This window comes from Sceloporus occidentalis, unplaced genomic scaffold, assembly GCF_023333645.1.
Source record: "Sceloporus occidentalis isolate IW3139 unplaced genomic scaffold, rSceOcc1.0.p SCAF_193, whole genome shotgun sequence".
NCBI classification, from domain to species: Eukaryota; Metazoa; Chordata; class Lepidosauria; order Squamata; family Phrynosomatidae; genus Sceloporus; species Sceloporus occidentalis.
Genome location: NW_028317173.1, coordinates 629,747 through 645,854, shown reverse-complemented (window position 1 = coordinate 645,854; position 16,108 = coordinate 629,747). Strand labels below are relative to the sequence as shown.

The 16,108-nt window shown below is 35.4% G+C and overlaps 1 protein-coding gene across 2 annotated transcripts in view; it reads right to left on the bottom strand.

Moving 5' to 3' along the window:
* The window catches only part of LOC149278354 (histone-lysine N-methyltransferase PRDM16-like), a 173,192-nt gene that overhangs the window by 15,852 nt on the left and 141,232 nt on the right, over positions 1 to 16,108 (bottom strand). For both annotated transcript variants that reach the window (XM_089502085.1, XM_089502086.1), the window contains exons 4-8: positions 13,235 to 13,337; positions 7,003 to 7,201; positions 5,102 to 5,249; positions 3,259 to 3,412; positions 969 to 2,379 (exon numbers count right to left, since the gene is read on the bottom strand). In XM_089502085.1, the coding sequence (XP_089358211.1) occupies positions 969 to 2,379; positions 3,259 to 3,412; positions 5,102 to 5,249; positions 7,003 to 7,201; positions 13,235 to 13,337 (2,015 nt within the window). The remainder of the gene's footprint in view (positions 1 to 968; positions 2,380 to 3,258; positions 3,413 to 5,101; positions 5,250 to 7,002; positions 7,202 to 13,234; positions 13,338 to 16,108) is intronic.

Sequence of the window (16,108 nt, the reverse complement as noted above, 5' to 3'; positions counted from 1 at the left end):
CACTGTACTTTCCATTCAGAAGGGTAACATACTTGGAAAACAAATATTGATGTACAATCCATTCAAAAGCATTTGACTCTTGTACTAACAAAACAGACTACAAAACATTGTGATAGAATACATCAGTAAGAAACATAGATTAATGTTTTCTCCTGTTCATTTTTATTCCAAAAAGGGCAAATTGTTTATATATAAAACAAAACGTGGAACGCTGTTCATAGACTTGTTCTGCAACATACAAGCAGAGTTTCTAATCACAGCTTTTGTCAACACGTTATCATTAATTAGTTACTAAATTAAACATTTCCTTAAACATTTTTAAACTGAATAACACCGTTTCATTCTATTTATTCAAATAACTGCAAAAACTAATTATACCAAAAAGTTTTTCACTGGTTACTTTATACACGTTCTACACAATCATTCATTTTCTAGAACCCTTGCTTGGACACATTCAAAAAGATTCTATTTCTCTCTCCAAATTTTTGTAATAGTCTTTTTTTTTTTTTTTTTAAGTTAACCAGCATTTACAGGGTTAAAAAAAATATAACCTTTCAAGACCGCCAAAGACCCTTCTTCAGATGTTTATTAAATGTCTGGAAGGCTAATAGGCTAATGTGAATCAACCTCTTACACCATGTATGTTGGTCCCCTATCCGGGTCTGTGCGTGATTTGCAATGCAGTTTAATAATCACTCATGTAGATGGCTTAGAAAAGGGACAAACCAACGGTTGTCTTATGTTACTAATGCACTTGGATGAGAACATTTCCTGTATATCAATGAGTTAACTTCCTTTCCATATGCTGGAAGGGACAGGGAATCTCAAGATAGTTGCATAATTGGAACACCCTTCCAAGAACAATCATTACTCTATTATTTTTAAACATGTGTCACATGGAAATAAAACGCACTCCCGCCTTTACTTTACTACTGTAACATTTCAAAAAAGTTAATGTATGTTAATACCTGTATATAGGATCCATGAAAAAGGGTGAAGGTTTTGCGTAGTGAAGAGGGGGCTGCTGCAGAAGCGGCGATTGAGACATTTTTGAAAGCATGTCACCTGCCACCAGTTTCCTATCACCATATATATGGTTTTTGCGTGCCTCCCTCGTTCCATTCTGAATGGCTCTACTTCTGTTACCAATACTAAGATCCAGAGGCTGTTCCTCCCCTGAGGTCTGTGATGCCAAAACCTTAGGTGGCATTAAGGTGGGCTTAATCTCTTTAGGCTTGGTGGTGAGATCAAATGGTGATTCGGAACTAGTGCTACCGACTTTCTGAAGGTCTCTGGGTGACTTTGGTTCTGCTTTCACCAGAAGGTTATGATTAATTGTCCTTTCGGTAAAAGCTGGGTACAACGAATGGGGAAAATTAGGCAGAAATTGGAAAGGGAACATTGAGTGGTAGGGGAGTGAACCCATTTTTTTTTCTTGCATCCCCATAAACCCAGGCCCAAAGTATTTCTCAGCTATAGATGCAATAGCCTTAATAGAGTCATTAGCTGCTCCCATTGTTGGAAGTAACTGTTCTTCTGGTGGAGGAAAGAAGGAATGTTGAGAGTAGAAAAATGGTCGTTCTCCAATGTTATTATTCGAGCTGCTAGATACCGAACTACTGACAATATCGGGTTTGCTTTCGACCGGTTTGCTTTTTTCTTTGTTCTTGTCCCTTTCACTATCTGCATCGCTGTCTAGATCTGAGCCGCTACCAGTGCTGGTATCCAGATCTGTTCCGGAGGTGGTGTTAACATCTTCAAAGTCACTACCATCAGATAGGTCACTGCTCCTGGATTTATGTTTGGTAATGTATGAATTCTCCATACTGTTTTCAAACTTTTCCTGCAATGAAACCTGCTGGTTGTTGTTGGTGTTGTTCAGTGAGGACATTAAGGAAAGCGGAGGATTCCCCATAGGGCTGGGAAGCTTTGCTTCTCGTGTATGATTCATAGGGCTCTTGAGTAGTGGAGAAGGAGGTAACATTGGAGGCCTAGGGTATAAAGATGGAGGAAAAATTCCTGGAAATCCAGGTGCCAGGGTCGGAAAAGGTGGTGGAGCTGCGGAAAAAGTTAAGCTACCTGGATGTGCCCTTGAAGGAAAATAATCATTAAAAGCAAGGCTAGAGTGATTTAGATTTGGTGAAGGCTTGGACTTGTCCATCAATGAACTTGGTGTCAAGGGTAGACCAGTAGAAAATAAACCTCCCGGGTTGTAATGATTTTTTCCTTCACAGAAGCGTCGGTGTTTGTTTAGAGAGGAGGTAGTGCTGAACATCTGTCCGCAGTCTTTGCATTTAATCTGCGTTCGGCAGTCTGCGTGCATCCGTTTATGGCGGCACAGGTTAGAGAACTGTGTGTACGATTTATGGCAGACCTCACCTGGAATACCAACAGAAACAAAAACAAAAACAATATATAATAAAAAGTAAATAGACCAATTGGCGGCATACCCCCTTTTTGACCCCAAAAAAGGAATATTATATCTAAACTAAAATTCATTTATATCAAAGACAGGGTCACGCGTGCAAATAAAAGGAAGACACGTGGAAGTAGAACTAATGTTATTAAAGCATGAGCTGTTTTACATGTATATATATATATATATATATATATATATTTAATGAATATAAATATTTCATATATAATAAGTATATATAATATATATAAATATATATAATATATATAAATATTTGTATAAATATAACATATTTGTTTAAGGACTCCATATATATAAGACATTGTATTTATTTACTAAAAAAAACTGGGGGAAAGAATGACTACATATAATCATAAACCATGGGCAAAGTTTATTTAAAGTATTTATTATTTATTTATTATTCAGGCCAAATAAATAAACAGATAAAAAAGTACTTTTTGGCTTGATACAAAATAAAAGTCTATTTTTATTAAGAATGCTTTGAAAAGGTACTGGACATTGGGTCAGTGAGTTAAATTAAAAGAATGAATCCCTGTTTCATACGGAGCTGACTTTTAGAAATAGAATAGTCTCCTTTTTCACATAACCGATTGGGAAAATTCAGAGGAACGTGACTGGTCCATGTTTGTCAGCTAAAAGAAATAATTTCTCTGTAGTTTCTGAGATTAAATAATTTCAGATAAAAAGTTCTGCCCCACAATTATCCCGCAGCTGTACCATAAACTGTACTGGTAGCTTTACTGCGTATCTTATCGATGAGAGGAATGGATAGGGTCTAACCAGGATAAACAATTTAACTTGTTACGAGCAAGATAACTTACATATGAAAGGTTTAACAGTGCTATGAATGTGCTTGTGTTGCTTAAGTCCCGAGGAGGTGGCAAAGGTCTTGCCACAGTCAGGACAAGCATGCGCCCGTGCTCCGACATGCTGGGAACGGATATGACGCTGGAGGTTGCTGGGGTCAGTAAATACCTGCGTGAAGATCAAAAACAAAAGTTTATAAAACCACGAGAATGTTAAATGTATCCAAACTCCTAAAACATGCTTCGGTGTTTACGTTAATATAAGTCATACAAAAAAAACAGATTTTGCATTGGCAAATAAGATGGCGGATAGAAAAGGGATTTATCCATGTGGTTTGCTCCACCGCTTGCGTGACACAACAGGCTACTAATTATTCTTCATTGTGAGACTACACTTGCGGATTGAAACATCAAATAAGACACAGAACCCAAAATACTATTTTTTTATTGTTGTTTATATTCACAATACTATTTAATTAAGAATCTTTTTAACTATGTCTACAACAAGTAAGACGTTGTGTCTAGATTTCATCAAGAAGCATTACAAAGGTCACCAGGAAAATATCTATAATCCTACAGTTTGGGACTGAGCCCAAAATTATTAATTTCCAAAATAACAGCGGATTCATATTACTTTTTTATTATATCTTGAGCCAATTCAAATTTAAATTAATTATTATATATTGGTTTTCAATAAACACAAGTTAAACTAAAATTAATTTGGCTCCTTTTAACAATTGCTATGCAAGTGACAATAATACTATATGTGCAAAAACATACAAAATTAAAAAAAATATATCGAATTTAATTTCGTATATGACAGCTGCTCTGCATTGTAGTGCCATACTTCCAAATATTATTATTATAAAATTGTGTTATTTTAATTACATTTTAATTTTTAAACTCAGTGTTTCAACAAAATTCATAAAAGGGGTTTATGAGAAGCTCATTCATTACATTAACTATCAGTGGAATCTACATGTAACAAACTATATATCATAAGATTTGGACTACATTTCGGGACAAAACTTGATTTATTTAACTCTATATTCACATTCGATGCAGCGTGGTTGCCACAAAGCATGTCGGTTTATCTTGTTATGCTAGAGAGTAGAAATTATTTTAACACTGAGAAAATGGAAACCTTTAAACTGTTTAAAGGAAAACTATAGCTAAACTGGAAGCTGCCCGTGATAAAAAAAACCAAACATACAGTAACTTTCACAAACATACATGAAATTAAAATCCTCCTTTTCAGCATGCTGAGAAATCTAATTCCCAACTAGAACAGGAAGCTGCTGTAAGCTAAAGCAGGAAGTGATGTTTATAAATAAAATGGCCGCCCTCATTGATGTTTCCAATATGTTGTAGTAGCATATGGGCGCATCCTTCCGTATATATTTGTGAATGTTACCAAGAGTAATTAATGTTTTAGCAATAGTTTCCCTTTAACAGACTTTTCAATATTACGTATCATGATATATAAAGCACACACCTAAAGTACATAGTCACAATATTTCTGAGAGCAGTGCTGCTTTTTTCTCGCGTTTGCAAGGGAGCACTGCTTACTGAAATGCCGTGCTTGTAACCGTGTGTGATACTACAATAAATATAACTATGTCATAACACTGACGTCTACTTTAGGTGTGTGAGGTTCCGCTTCAGTGTTGTTGCTGCAGTTCAAATATATGGGTAATCTGGGATGGAGATCACAGGGCAACCACGACTCGTTCTGCAAAGGACATACGTAAGATAGAAATCATTCTAAGTGTGAACCTCCGTTCATATGTTGATGGATATCACAAAGATTAAAAAAAAGTTAGAATTATTACAGAAATTTAAAAATTGGGCACAGTACCTTTACGCAATTTTCACACTCGAACCGCTTTCCGCTATCATGTGACATCTGGTGGCGAATAAGGTTCGATTTCCAGTTGAAGGCCTTAGGGCATTGATCACATTTGTATTCACGCTCTTCTGTGTGAATGATCATATGCTGTTCCAAACTGTAAAGCAGGACAGGTTTGCCACAGGAAAGAAGAGGACAAATATAATACACACCGATGACGGCTACATCTTTCGAGATCAATGTGAGTTGCTATTATATGGGAAATCGTTCAAAATATGAGAAAACTTGTTTCTTGAGGCAATCAAAGTCAAGAGGTACCTGATTTGCAACAGAGACTTATTGAAAATGGTGTCAACGTTATTGCACATACGCAGCAAAATATTCATCAGCACTTACAAGCCAATGCCATACGTATGCAATCGACGGCTGTTTCTGTCCATTAAACCAGAAAGTTTGCTTTCCTACCCTTAAAAAACTGAATCAGATGCGACTGAGTAGTCTCCTACAGCAAAATAAATAATATAATCTGAACTCCACATAAAGGGTCAAGATGTCAAGTGGGTTTGAGACAGAAAAGGGTAATTAAGGAAGAAGAATCAAATCTATTCACAGTGACTTATTGCATGTTGATACAGACAGGAATGCCAGGACCTCATTGAGTAGGAGCTCAGAAGCTTCTTTTTTCCCCAGCCCCACTTATGATGTGTCCTTCGACATAGACTCTATAGGTTAGGAATGGCAATTGTGACTATGGTAGCGATAAGAATAATTATATAGCAAGGATTCGGTATGTTTATAAGAAAAGCAAATGCAGACAACAGTATAAGAGAGATTAATGGAGCCAAAGGTATTTGCTACATGGACACCTAATCCGCAGATTTTACAATCTAGACAAAAGCGATCGGGTTGAGATCATTGTTTTAGACAATATACTTTTCAGAATAGATGGATTTTCAAAGTAAATACCAGTTACAAACAGATAAACAAAGAGGGTTTGACAACAAATAAGAAGGTTTTGCCTGTGTTTGTTATAAAACACATTCCAAACCCAAGCATGGATCCAAAGTTACTTAAAACCATAGAACATGGATTTAACAAGATGGAGTTGGGTATCTAGAGTGTTCTTTCTGAATTCTAGGCTCATGAAGGAAGCAATTACACTATAAAGGGATAACTTGGGATAGTTTTTCTGTTAATTCTTTGTTATCGAAAGCTCCAGGGCTATGGATGGTCAAAGAGAAGGTTTTGTGGGTGTGTTATTTTTCTGCCAATATAATAATAATGAACAGCCAATGCACAGTTCCATAGTGACACTGTTTGCCCATTATCCAGGGGAAAATGTACTGCTTGAAAGTATTGAATAACTTCACGAGCATGTAAAAAAATCTGATTAAAATAAACAAATTCAGTCACACTCAAGAGGTCTTGGAGCCCAGGTATTATCCTGCCAAGGATTTGCTGATTTTCAAATGTTTGCAATAACATTTTCATAGCAAACTAAGTGATCAGTGATGCACAACAGTTTGAAGGGGATAAAATTGCCCTTGACTAATGCTCTTGGTTTAAAAGAATACTCCGAAACATATACTTGTTCATGAAAAACTGCAAGAGAATAAAACTTTAATAAAAAGTTAGGTTTCCATCTATTATTAAAGTAATCCTAAAATTCTCAAACCATTAAAAACCCGTTAATGACATATTTTAATGTTCCTTTTTTATTTTCTCACTCTGAAGCTGTGGATCGGACCATTGTTATATGCTTAGCATAGCTAAAGAGCATCTTATAATCAGTATTAACTCTTGCAGTGGTGCGTCCCGAAAGGTTAATGAGGTGCCCTAGTCGTTGCGTCTGTAGTTCTGCCCAGGTTTTGATCCATACATATACAGGAAATCACTGGCTTTTTACTTACCTATACTTATTGGGAAATAGACGCTCGCAGTCTTTACACTCATACACTTGTTCGTTGTCAAAGCCTTCTTGCTTGATCTCTTCGTTGAGAGATTCGTAGATGTGGTTGACGGTGTTGCAAGCATATTTTTGGTGCCGTCTCAGATCCAGCTTGGACTGAAAGAGTTCATCGCAGTCCTCACAGCGGAATGTGTGTTCCTCTAAAAAAAAAACAGTGAAGATGGGAGGCATAGTCTAATAGTCTATATACAAAAGATAAATAAGTAGTATTTTTTTTTCCTGTCTCTACTGAGAAATAGATGATCAAGACCTTTAAAAACATTATTTTCTTGTATAAAGACATATAGGTTGTTTTAGAAGTCTCAAACACAGTGTATGCCAGTTGTATAGAGTACAGAGCGGAAGACAGTCACTAACAGGATAATAAGGCGATGGTATAGAGATAAAACATTAATAACTTCTCGCTACATAATACATCATTATCGTCAGGGTCAAATAAATTTTAAAAAAGGGCAGCTGCTATTAAGTTTACGACACGGCATCCTGACCAAGGTGCCAAGTTAAACAATCTGCTCCGAGCTGTAAATATTTCAAAAAGTACGGGTTCTGTAAGAGTGAGGAGACTGTCCTCCGATCTCCCACCCAGCTATTTAGCGAACAGAAGCTTCTTAAGCTACTTAGCTACTCCGCACTCAAAACATCTTTCCGCAATTAAACTTTCATTCCTATGCAAACAACTTAGAGCAAACTTTCCCCATGTAGCAGGGTTCATTAACTCCCAAGGTAGACAGTAATTAAGCTTTTTGGTGGGGATTTATTGACCCTGGCAAGACTGCCATGCGATGCTGGCACTCAGAAGGTTGTGATACAACAATTTCGGCATCTCGCAGCCTCGTACTTAACTGCCGTGTTTGATTCCTGTGGCCTCGGGATACAGAATTATGGGAGAGTGATACATTCACGACCGACGCTCGAACACATTAATGGAGATACATTTTTTTTTTTTTTAAATTAACATTATGGATAATGCATAAATAGTATTTAGGCAATAATGCCAATTTCTGCTTAGTATTAAAAATATGTGAAAAAAATCTGTAATAATTTAAAAATATATATATATATAGCAGTAAGCTAAAATATGTATTAGGGCAAAACGGGAGAAATTCTAATGCAAAGGTCTAGAGAAGGTACGGAAACCAATGGGACATGTTGTTTTGGCTGTTCTCTTCTCATAGAACCAGCAATGTTCTAGGTCTCCTTGTGTGTGCGTGTATATATATATATATATATATATATATATATGCTAATTTTATCTGATTTTACTTACTTACAAAAAAATGTTTAACTATCTTTATGAAAAATCTAACTCTGCACAAAGGGAACCAAACTTGATTAATCTATTAACAAAAGCTTATAAGGAAAGACGTATCAGCAGTTCCTTTTGTCTATCCATTATTACTTCCCAACAGGATATCCCAACAAAATTCACAATAATGGGAATTCCGTCCCTTAGGTGATCACTTGAATTAAACTAAGAAGCCAGGAACCATGTCTATTGTGCAAGTAATAACTATTCACAACAGATTTTTTATTTGTACAGACAAGCTCTGTGCCTTCATTTTTTTTCCATGTTCATTCATCTTCAACTTTTTTATTATTAATCGGTCAATAGGGTCAATACTATGTTTTTTCTATTTCTATTTTTTGCATTTTTTTTTTTTGCATTGTTTTCCAACAAACGGCTGGGATAAATATAAAGATTGAAACACTTCAAAGAAGTAAATAAATAAATAAATCCATTAGACGTGTATTTATGATATTTAATAAATTACACAATAAAAAAAAAAAAAGACCAAAAAAATAAAAATAAATAAAGCATCACATAGAACAAAAAAAAAAATCACGTTTTAGTTGCTGTTGAATGAAAACCAGTACTTTAAGTATGAAATGCGTCTTCCGATGCATTTACTACGCGAACCTTAGAAACCAACCGGAATTAAGTTCCATTAACTGAATCAACTAATTGTACCTACTTCCATAAAGCGAGATTAAGGGTTAGAGATTAAAATGATGCAGGAAAAATGCACCTCTCAAATTCTATGTTACTAGGTTACCTGCAGTTAAAATACATTTTATGGTGCCTAAGTCCTTTCAAGCAAATTTGTCTTTGAAATTCAATGTAAATTCTAGACCAAAAGGAAGCAGGTTACTCCTTAAATATCTGCCTGGAAAAAAAAAATACTGCAAGAAGTCTATCTTGTTTGCAAAATCTATTACCGCTACCCTACTATCTAAAGTTCCATCAGTAACACTCAAGACAATGGTGGAATGTAACAGAAAAAAAAATAAATCAGCTTCTAATAGGTTTCAGAAAAACCCGAGGGGAAGGCAATTATGTGGCATCTACATGCTAATCTACCAGAATAAAGTCTCAAAGGAGTTCAAGAGCCCTTCTCGAAATTCCAGCAGAGATAAGGGGTCTAGTGCATTTGGCTGGGGTTGGCATAAAAGATTTTTACGATAATTACCCTTATGCAGAACATTTTTGCATTTTCTTTTTCTTGTGCAATTCAGAGTTTAACTGAGTGCGGAAGTATTTATTTGAGCCGTATATATATATATATATATATATATATATATATATATATATATATACCGTATATATATGTAAAAAAGCAATATGTTTGATATGTTTGTCCCCGGCACGTTTACTCTAGGTGAAAATTAGCCATGCGTTTTCTCATATAGAATTTTGGAAGCGAGAGATTCTTAAAGTTTTTACATAAAGCTAAAATATATATATATTTTTGTATTTCGGCTGCAAATGTTATCAAAGCAATATCTATCGCACTGAATTTTACATTTCTAGTTATTAGATACAAATGGAGTCAGAATAAGACTCCTAAAAAACAGTAAATTATAGCATACCGAGCCAATGGTACTTGGTAATTCTCTATTTTACTTCTAAATTGATAGTGTACGGTCAGAGAAGAGACCTCTGAAGTTGGTTTTGCTCGGTATATTCACATTATCCATTAAGGACTGTCATTTTTGTCCATTTACAGGGTTTTGAACAATAAATCTGCCATTAGACCGAAATTACGTTAAAATCTCACAGCTGATAGAAACAGCAGAGCAATCTTTTTTATTTTTCACGTTGAACATTATCAAGTGCTCAAAATCTACCTGATTTTTTTTTAAACCTCTATTAGGCCACATTTATCAACTTAAAACAGGAGAAATTATAGGTAAGATTATCCGGGCAGACTGGATGGGCCAAACGGTTCTTATCTGCCATCAAACTATGTTTCTCTAGCACAAAACTGTAGCAACAGGCGCTTATTGATTTTTATGGTGACTGGTCCAACTTTAAACTTTGGTCTATCTTTAAAGTGGAAATGTGGACCAAAAACATGTTTACACCAAGAAGTAAAGAGCTGTAAGTTGTGATAGTTTTTGAAAGAGTTCAGCAGCTTATTGTTACTATTACTCTGCTTTCTTTTACATTAATAACAAGTGCAGGACTCGGGAGAGACTGCTTAGAGACAGATTTAGAAAACTGAAAGACGGTGGAAGATTCAATTGTTTTCCGGTGGGATCCACCAACAAGAATATGGTTTGGTGACAAGGTTCAGGTTGCTGAAGACAGTTGTTTTAGACAGTAAGTTAAGCTCTACAATCACATGGTATTTCTGTTTTTCTAGCATCTGCATTATACTACTATATTCTCCCTGATAGTAATAACATACTAATATAGGTCTTCCTAGTTGTGCTTCTTAAGGTGGTCATGTTTTTTCGAAGTCTACAGAAGGTTGAATTGACATATCTATCACACTGTACCCAATCTAACACTGGAAAAACAAAATGTACCTATCCAGAAAGGGTCCTGCACACACCTCAACCTACCCATGGACTTGTCTACTGTATTGTAGATGACATTTAATTACGCTATAAAAGAATCACACTTGAAGTGACTGGAGAGTGTCCAACTGGACAAAACCAACCAGATAACCCGTTGGGAAGTAATTATACATGAACCACAATCAAAATAATTATGGGCTATAAACAATGCAGCAATACACATCAAAACAATATAAATGATACTTCAATGATGGTTCAACCTATGTAATTCATCTATTACCACCAACGGTACAAATGACCTATCCAAATGTAAACTAAATAAGTCAGAATGGGCCTACCAAGTGTATCATTGTAGCAACAGTCTAAAGATATAAAATATATAATAAATTATATAAAAAATGTTATGAAGTAGTATATATGCCTTGGATATTACACTGATGGCCCTGTCTTCTAGGCAAGTTGAATCACCCATGTCTTTTATGGATGATTAAATGTATGTATCCTGATGGCAAAGGTTTTTTTAATAGTTTTGTTAGTTTGAATTCTAAACAGGGTGAGGAATAACGGAGAAGGAGGATGTTCAAGTACACAATAGCTACTCCATTTTCACTGGCGCCATCCTATGATAGCCACGAATCCCGGAACATTCCAGTCCACAAGTCAGTTTAGCGAATGTCTGGAAGCCTTCAGATTTACACAAGAATCCACTAAAAAATTAAATTAGACATCAGCCTTTGCTGCATTTAAAATGTAATTTATAGGGATAACATATATCATCATATTTTTGGATTATTTTGGCTCCATGTTTTCACTGAGTTGATTTAATAGTTGTATTTGAAAGGATACAAAATACATGCCAGTCAGGGAGAGGATGGCTTTATGGGTTAAGAAGCGCTCTAAAACTCGAAGTGAAACTGTATTTATTCTAAAACAGGTTACCCTTTTTTAAAAAAGAAAACCTTGCCTTTTGTTGTTTTTCTTTTCTGTACCAGTGGTGTATATTTAGCACGTAGACTTATATCAGGTTTTTTTTATCCGATATGATGTCATATAACCTTTCTAGAGAACACCACTGCTGAACAGCAGACATGGATAAGAGCTCCAGAAGTCTGAACCCTAGCCCCCCATTCTTATCCACTGTATGATACGTTCTTCATGATGAAGCGCTGAGATCCAACAGGCTGACCCACCAACATTCTAGAGTGTATCTAAAAGCCACTGGGAATGTGACGTAACTGGGTTTGACCAGTTCATGAGAATCACTTAATGCAGGGATACCTTTAAATGCGTTCCTGTTATATACACATACAGGATTATGGCTTTTCCACCTGATGCTTTAAAGTAGTGTTAATGTTTTCCCTACCCCAGTTCCTTGCCTTGTAGAAGATGTTTCCAAACACATTTCTTACTTGCCGGCAGCCAACTTTAGACTAGATTATACATGAGTTCAAAGGAGTCTAACAAAGCCCCCTGTCCTCGTGTGCAGAAAGAACTCCCATTGATTCCAATGGGAACAGTTTCCTGTCACTGATGGTGGACCACAAAGGGGGTGATGTCCTTCTGTCTACAATCTTGTGTCTGGTCCTTAGTGCACAAGCTGATGTCCGACTGTCCCGAGGTGAGCGTACGTTTTGGACACCGCTGGCTCTTGTACAGCCTAAGACCGAACGTGAATGTGAGCACCAGCAGGTAATTTGGGATTTTGCGTGGGTTTTGCTATCTTTGCAGACCCAATAGTTCTGGAAACCCTAGTTAATTCCCTTCATTAAATACCCTTGAATTCAGTATGGCAGGGCACTAAATGGGTCCTGAAGAGGCCTTCAGCTGATTATTTCTCTAGACGTACATGAAAACATTTCTGGTATTTCACACAAGTGCCCGACCATAATAAAACAATGGGTAGCGATATCGCTCTTGGGCAATTATGTGGTTGTCCAGCTGACGGTTAGGTTAATAAAAAACAAATAATAATAATTATAAAGATGTACTTTTTTCATCTGAGAAATATATTTTTTTTTGCAGAAAGTCTTGTAGGACTCTTTTACTTGGAGAGTCTAGCCGTAACACATATCGCTATAATGCAAATATGCCTTATTATTACTCATAGCCTGCCTTATTTGTTTATGATAAACACAACGATGAAACAGCATAATACCCAAACAATTAGCGGTGATTAATCTATAATACATTTGTTATTCAATGTGCAAAGCGTTCACACCTGCATCTCAGCACCTTCTTTGAGATACACAGACACGTGAATCCTACAAATCAATAGACATTCAGAATGTTCTTTTTGAGAAGAAGAAAAAGAAATTGTCATTTTTTATTTATCGGTATTATGCCGAGATGCTTTTGGAATGCCAGAAACTTACCGTCGAGATTGGGAGGCATGTTTTCTTGGGAAAAATTTCCCTCCTTCATATAAACCAACAATTCTTCCCCAGGCTCAATGTCTTTAATAACTTTATAGAACAACTATAAGGGATAGAGAGACAGAAACACAAATTAGGGAACTGTTAGATTTGGACAAAATTAAAAAAAAACAGGTTCAAATGATACTATATATTTATTTTCATATAACATATTGATCTTTAACATATATATATATATATATTGGCAGCAACTTGGGACGTTTGCTAAGCTGCTGGGGGCTGTCAATGTTTTGTAATGTTCTGGGTGATTTCAAATTTTCAAGTTTCTCAATTTTACCTTATTAATAAAGACTACAACAACAAATAATCAGGTCGAAAGGGATTTAAATGTAATTTATTTTTTCACTGTTAATTAAATTACAATTTGAGAGGTCCGTCTTCCCGCAATCAGCCTATTTCTGCCGGTATTGATAAAAGTGACGCAGAGGGCAAATGGAAATGACTTTAACCTGGACACGAAGGGGTTTTACATTGCTCACCCTTTGTTTAAACAAATCAATGGTGAAACAAGGAATCAAGTGCTCCAGCCTCCCGACAGAACACAATGGCATTCAGTACCAAAGAATGGTTAAAAACGACCAATTAAAACGACCACGTTCTTGCGTGGGTGATATCAGTGGAGTACGACCGCAAACCTTTTCAACGTAACAGCGTTGCAGGAGCACCCTGGAAGGGTTAAAGCACTATGTATAGCTTAAAATTGAGTGTTGAAATTTTTAATGGTTGGGTATACAAGTCAGAGAGATGTTTAGTGAGAAGGAATTTTGGCAATGTTAGACTTTGGGCAAGAATCCAGCTATGGTGTTAACATAAAAGAAATATCCACAGAACACCAATGGATCTTTCCCGGTTACATTTTCACACTGGATACTAAAGAGTGTGTAGTTTTTTTTTTGTTTTTTTTTTTTACTTTTTTGGTGCCATTGCCTAAAGAGATTCAGCCCTTTGGACAATTTACAATGAGTTAAAATAAGCCAAAACAGTCAACAAAATTACTTTTTTTTTTACGAAACACAATATTATGTATAATGCAGTTCTTTTGAGCAAAACAAAAAGTATTGTGATAGTATCTGGCTCTTTAAAGCCGATGTTGAGGATGAAATTTAATTGCTGAGTATGTGTTTCAAAGAGACCTTGGTGTTTTACTACTATTTCTCAGTGGCTAACAACCGTGGCAAATGAACTCCGATCCAGATGACGCTTATAAATGGCCATTTTTTTTTTTTACCCATAAAATCCAGTTGTTTTTAAATTTGCCAGACCATGTTACCCCCGTCTTAACATGTGACGATGCAAAATAAAAATAAAAAATACCATTTCCTTTAAAGGAAATTAACTTCGACCTTCCAAATATTTAAGCTTAAAAACACACCTTAAAAGGTTCAAGTACTAGCAATAAAAAAAAGAACATTTTCTTTTCAAATCCTTTCTGCTTTCTGATTTTGGACAAATTCTGTAGGGCCAAAGGATTAATAATATTATTAGGGGCCCTTATAAAAATACCATTCAGCAGAACATTTATATTTTATTACATTTTTCTATTTGGTTTCATATAGCACCAAATTATCAACTAAATCATGACATAATGATTTAGCACAGGTTCCAATAGCTAGTCTCAAATATCACTTAGATTGGTCAAATCCTCATAATTGTTAATATTTCAGAATACGATGACATTTATTAATTGTTGCTTGTAGTGCTTACTGGTTTTTTTTCTTTGTAATTAAATTAAATTAAAACCTTATCAACATCTAACATTGCTACCCCTTGATATTTGAGATGATTGTTTCCCTTTAAAATTGCTAATATCTCTAAAAACCTTTAATGGCATGGTATCAGAAGGGTTAATTAACCACCCAAATGATGTATATTCCATAGGTCTGTCTAACACCTGTATCAGGTGCGAAATTATGGCAAGAGCATGCTTATGTTGAATGTAGTTGATAAATGAAAAGTTACGCATTTTATTATTAACCCATGTAATACAAGCAGGTTCAAATTCTATAGTGTGTCCACATATACAATGAGCAGATTAATAAAACGAACATGTTTCCAGCCCTCAGACTACTGGAATCAAAATACCTTTTTTTTAATTTTTTTTTAACTGAAACATGATTTTGTAATTTCACTTTGTATGACCCTTGGGTTATAAGAACAAACTCAACATCAATAAAATTTAGTATCCATGTGCTTTGCTCTAAAAATGTTATGTAGAGCTTTCTCAAGTTTATAAACATATCAAGCTTATTCGATTAAAGAAATACAAGGAGAATTAAAGACCTCACGCTATCATGCCAAAAACATGCCAAAAAAGGTTGGTTTTTTTTGCATTTTCGACTAATCAGATTGACTTATTTAACAGTCAAAGTGTGTAACGCGTATTTTAACGGCATTCCCAGACATTAATCAACTGCTCAAGGTGATAATGCCTACGTCACATAAAATTCTACTAATGTTACACAGTCTCAGCAACTTGGAAATCCTCCGAATTTCATCAGGTGAAATCCTCCTTTCTCCTGTAATTCTACACAGAGACTCAGACTTTTTCACTTTTTTTTTTTTTTTTTAAATGGCTTTTTCGGTGCTGCGTCTCACATAATGAAAGTTGTCTTAAGAGTCTTTAACCCTTAAACAAGGGTGAATAATGCTCTGTGCTCCTACTTAATGGCTTTCAGAAGGTTAGCAAACTTCCATAAACATTATCCGAGCCTCAGAATCCACATACTGTAAACCATTTTTCCTTTTATTAAGATTTTATTTTATTTTCCCTTGGGAAAAATGTCTGAATATAGATATACTAAGTAAATTTCAGTA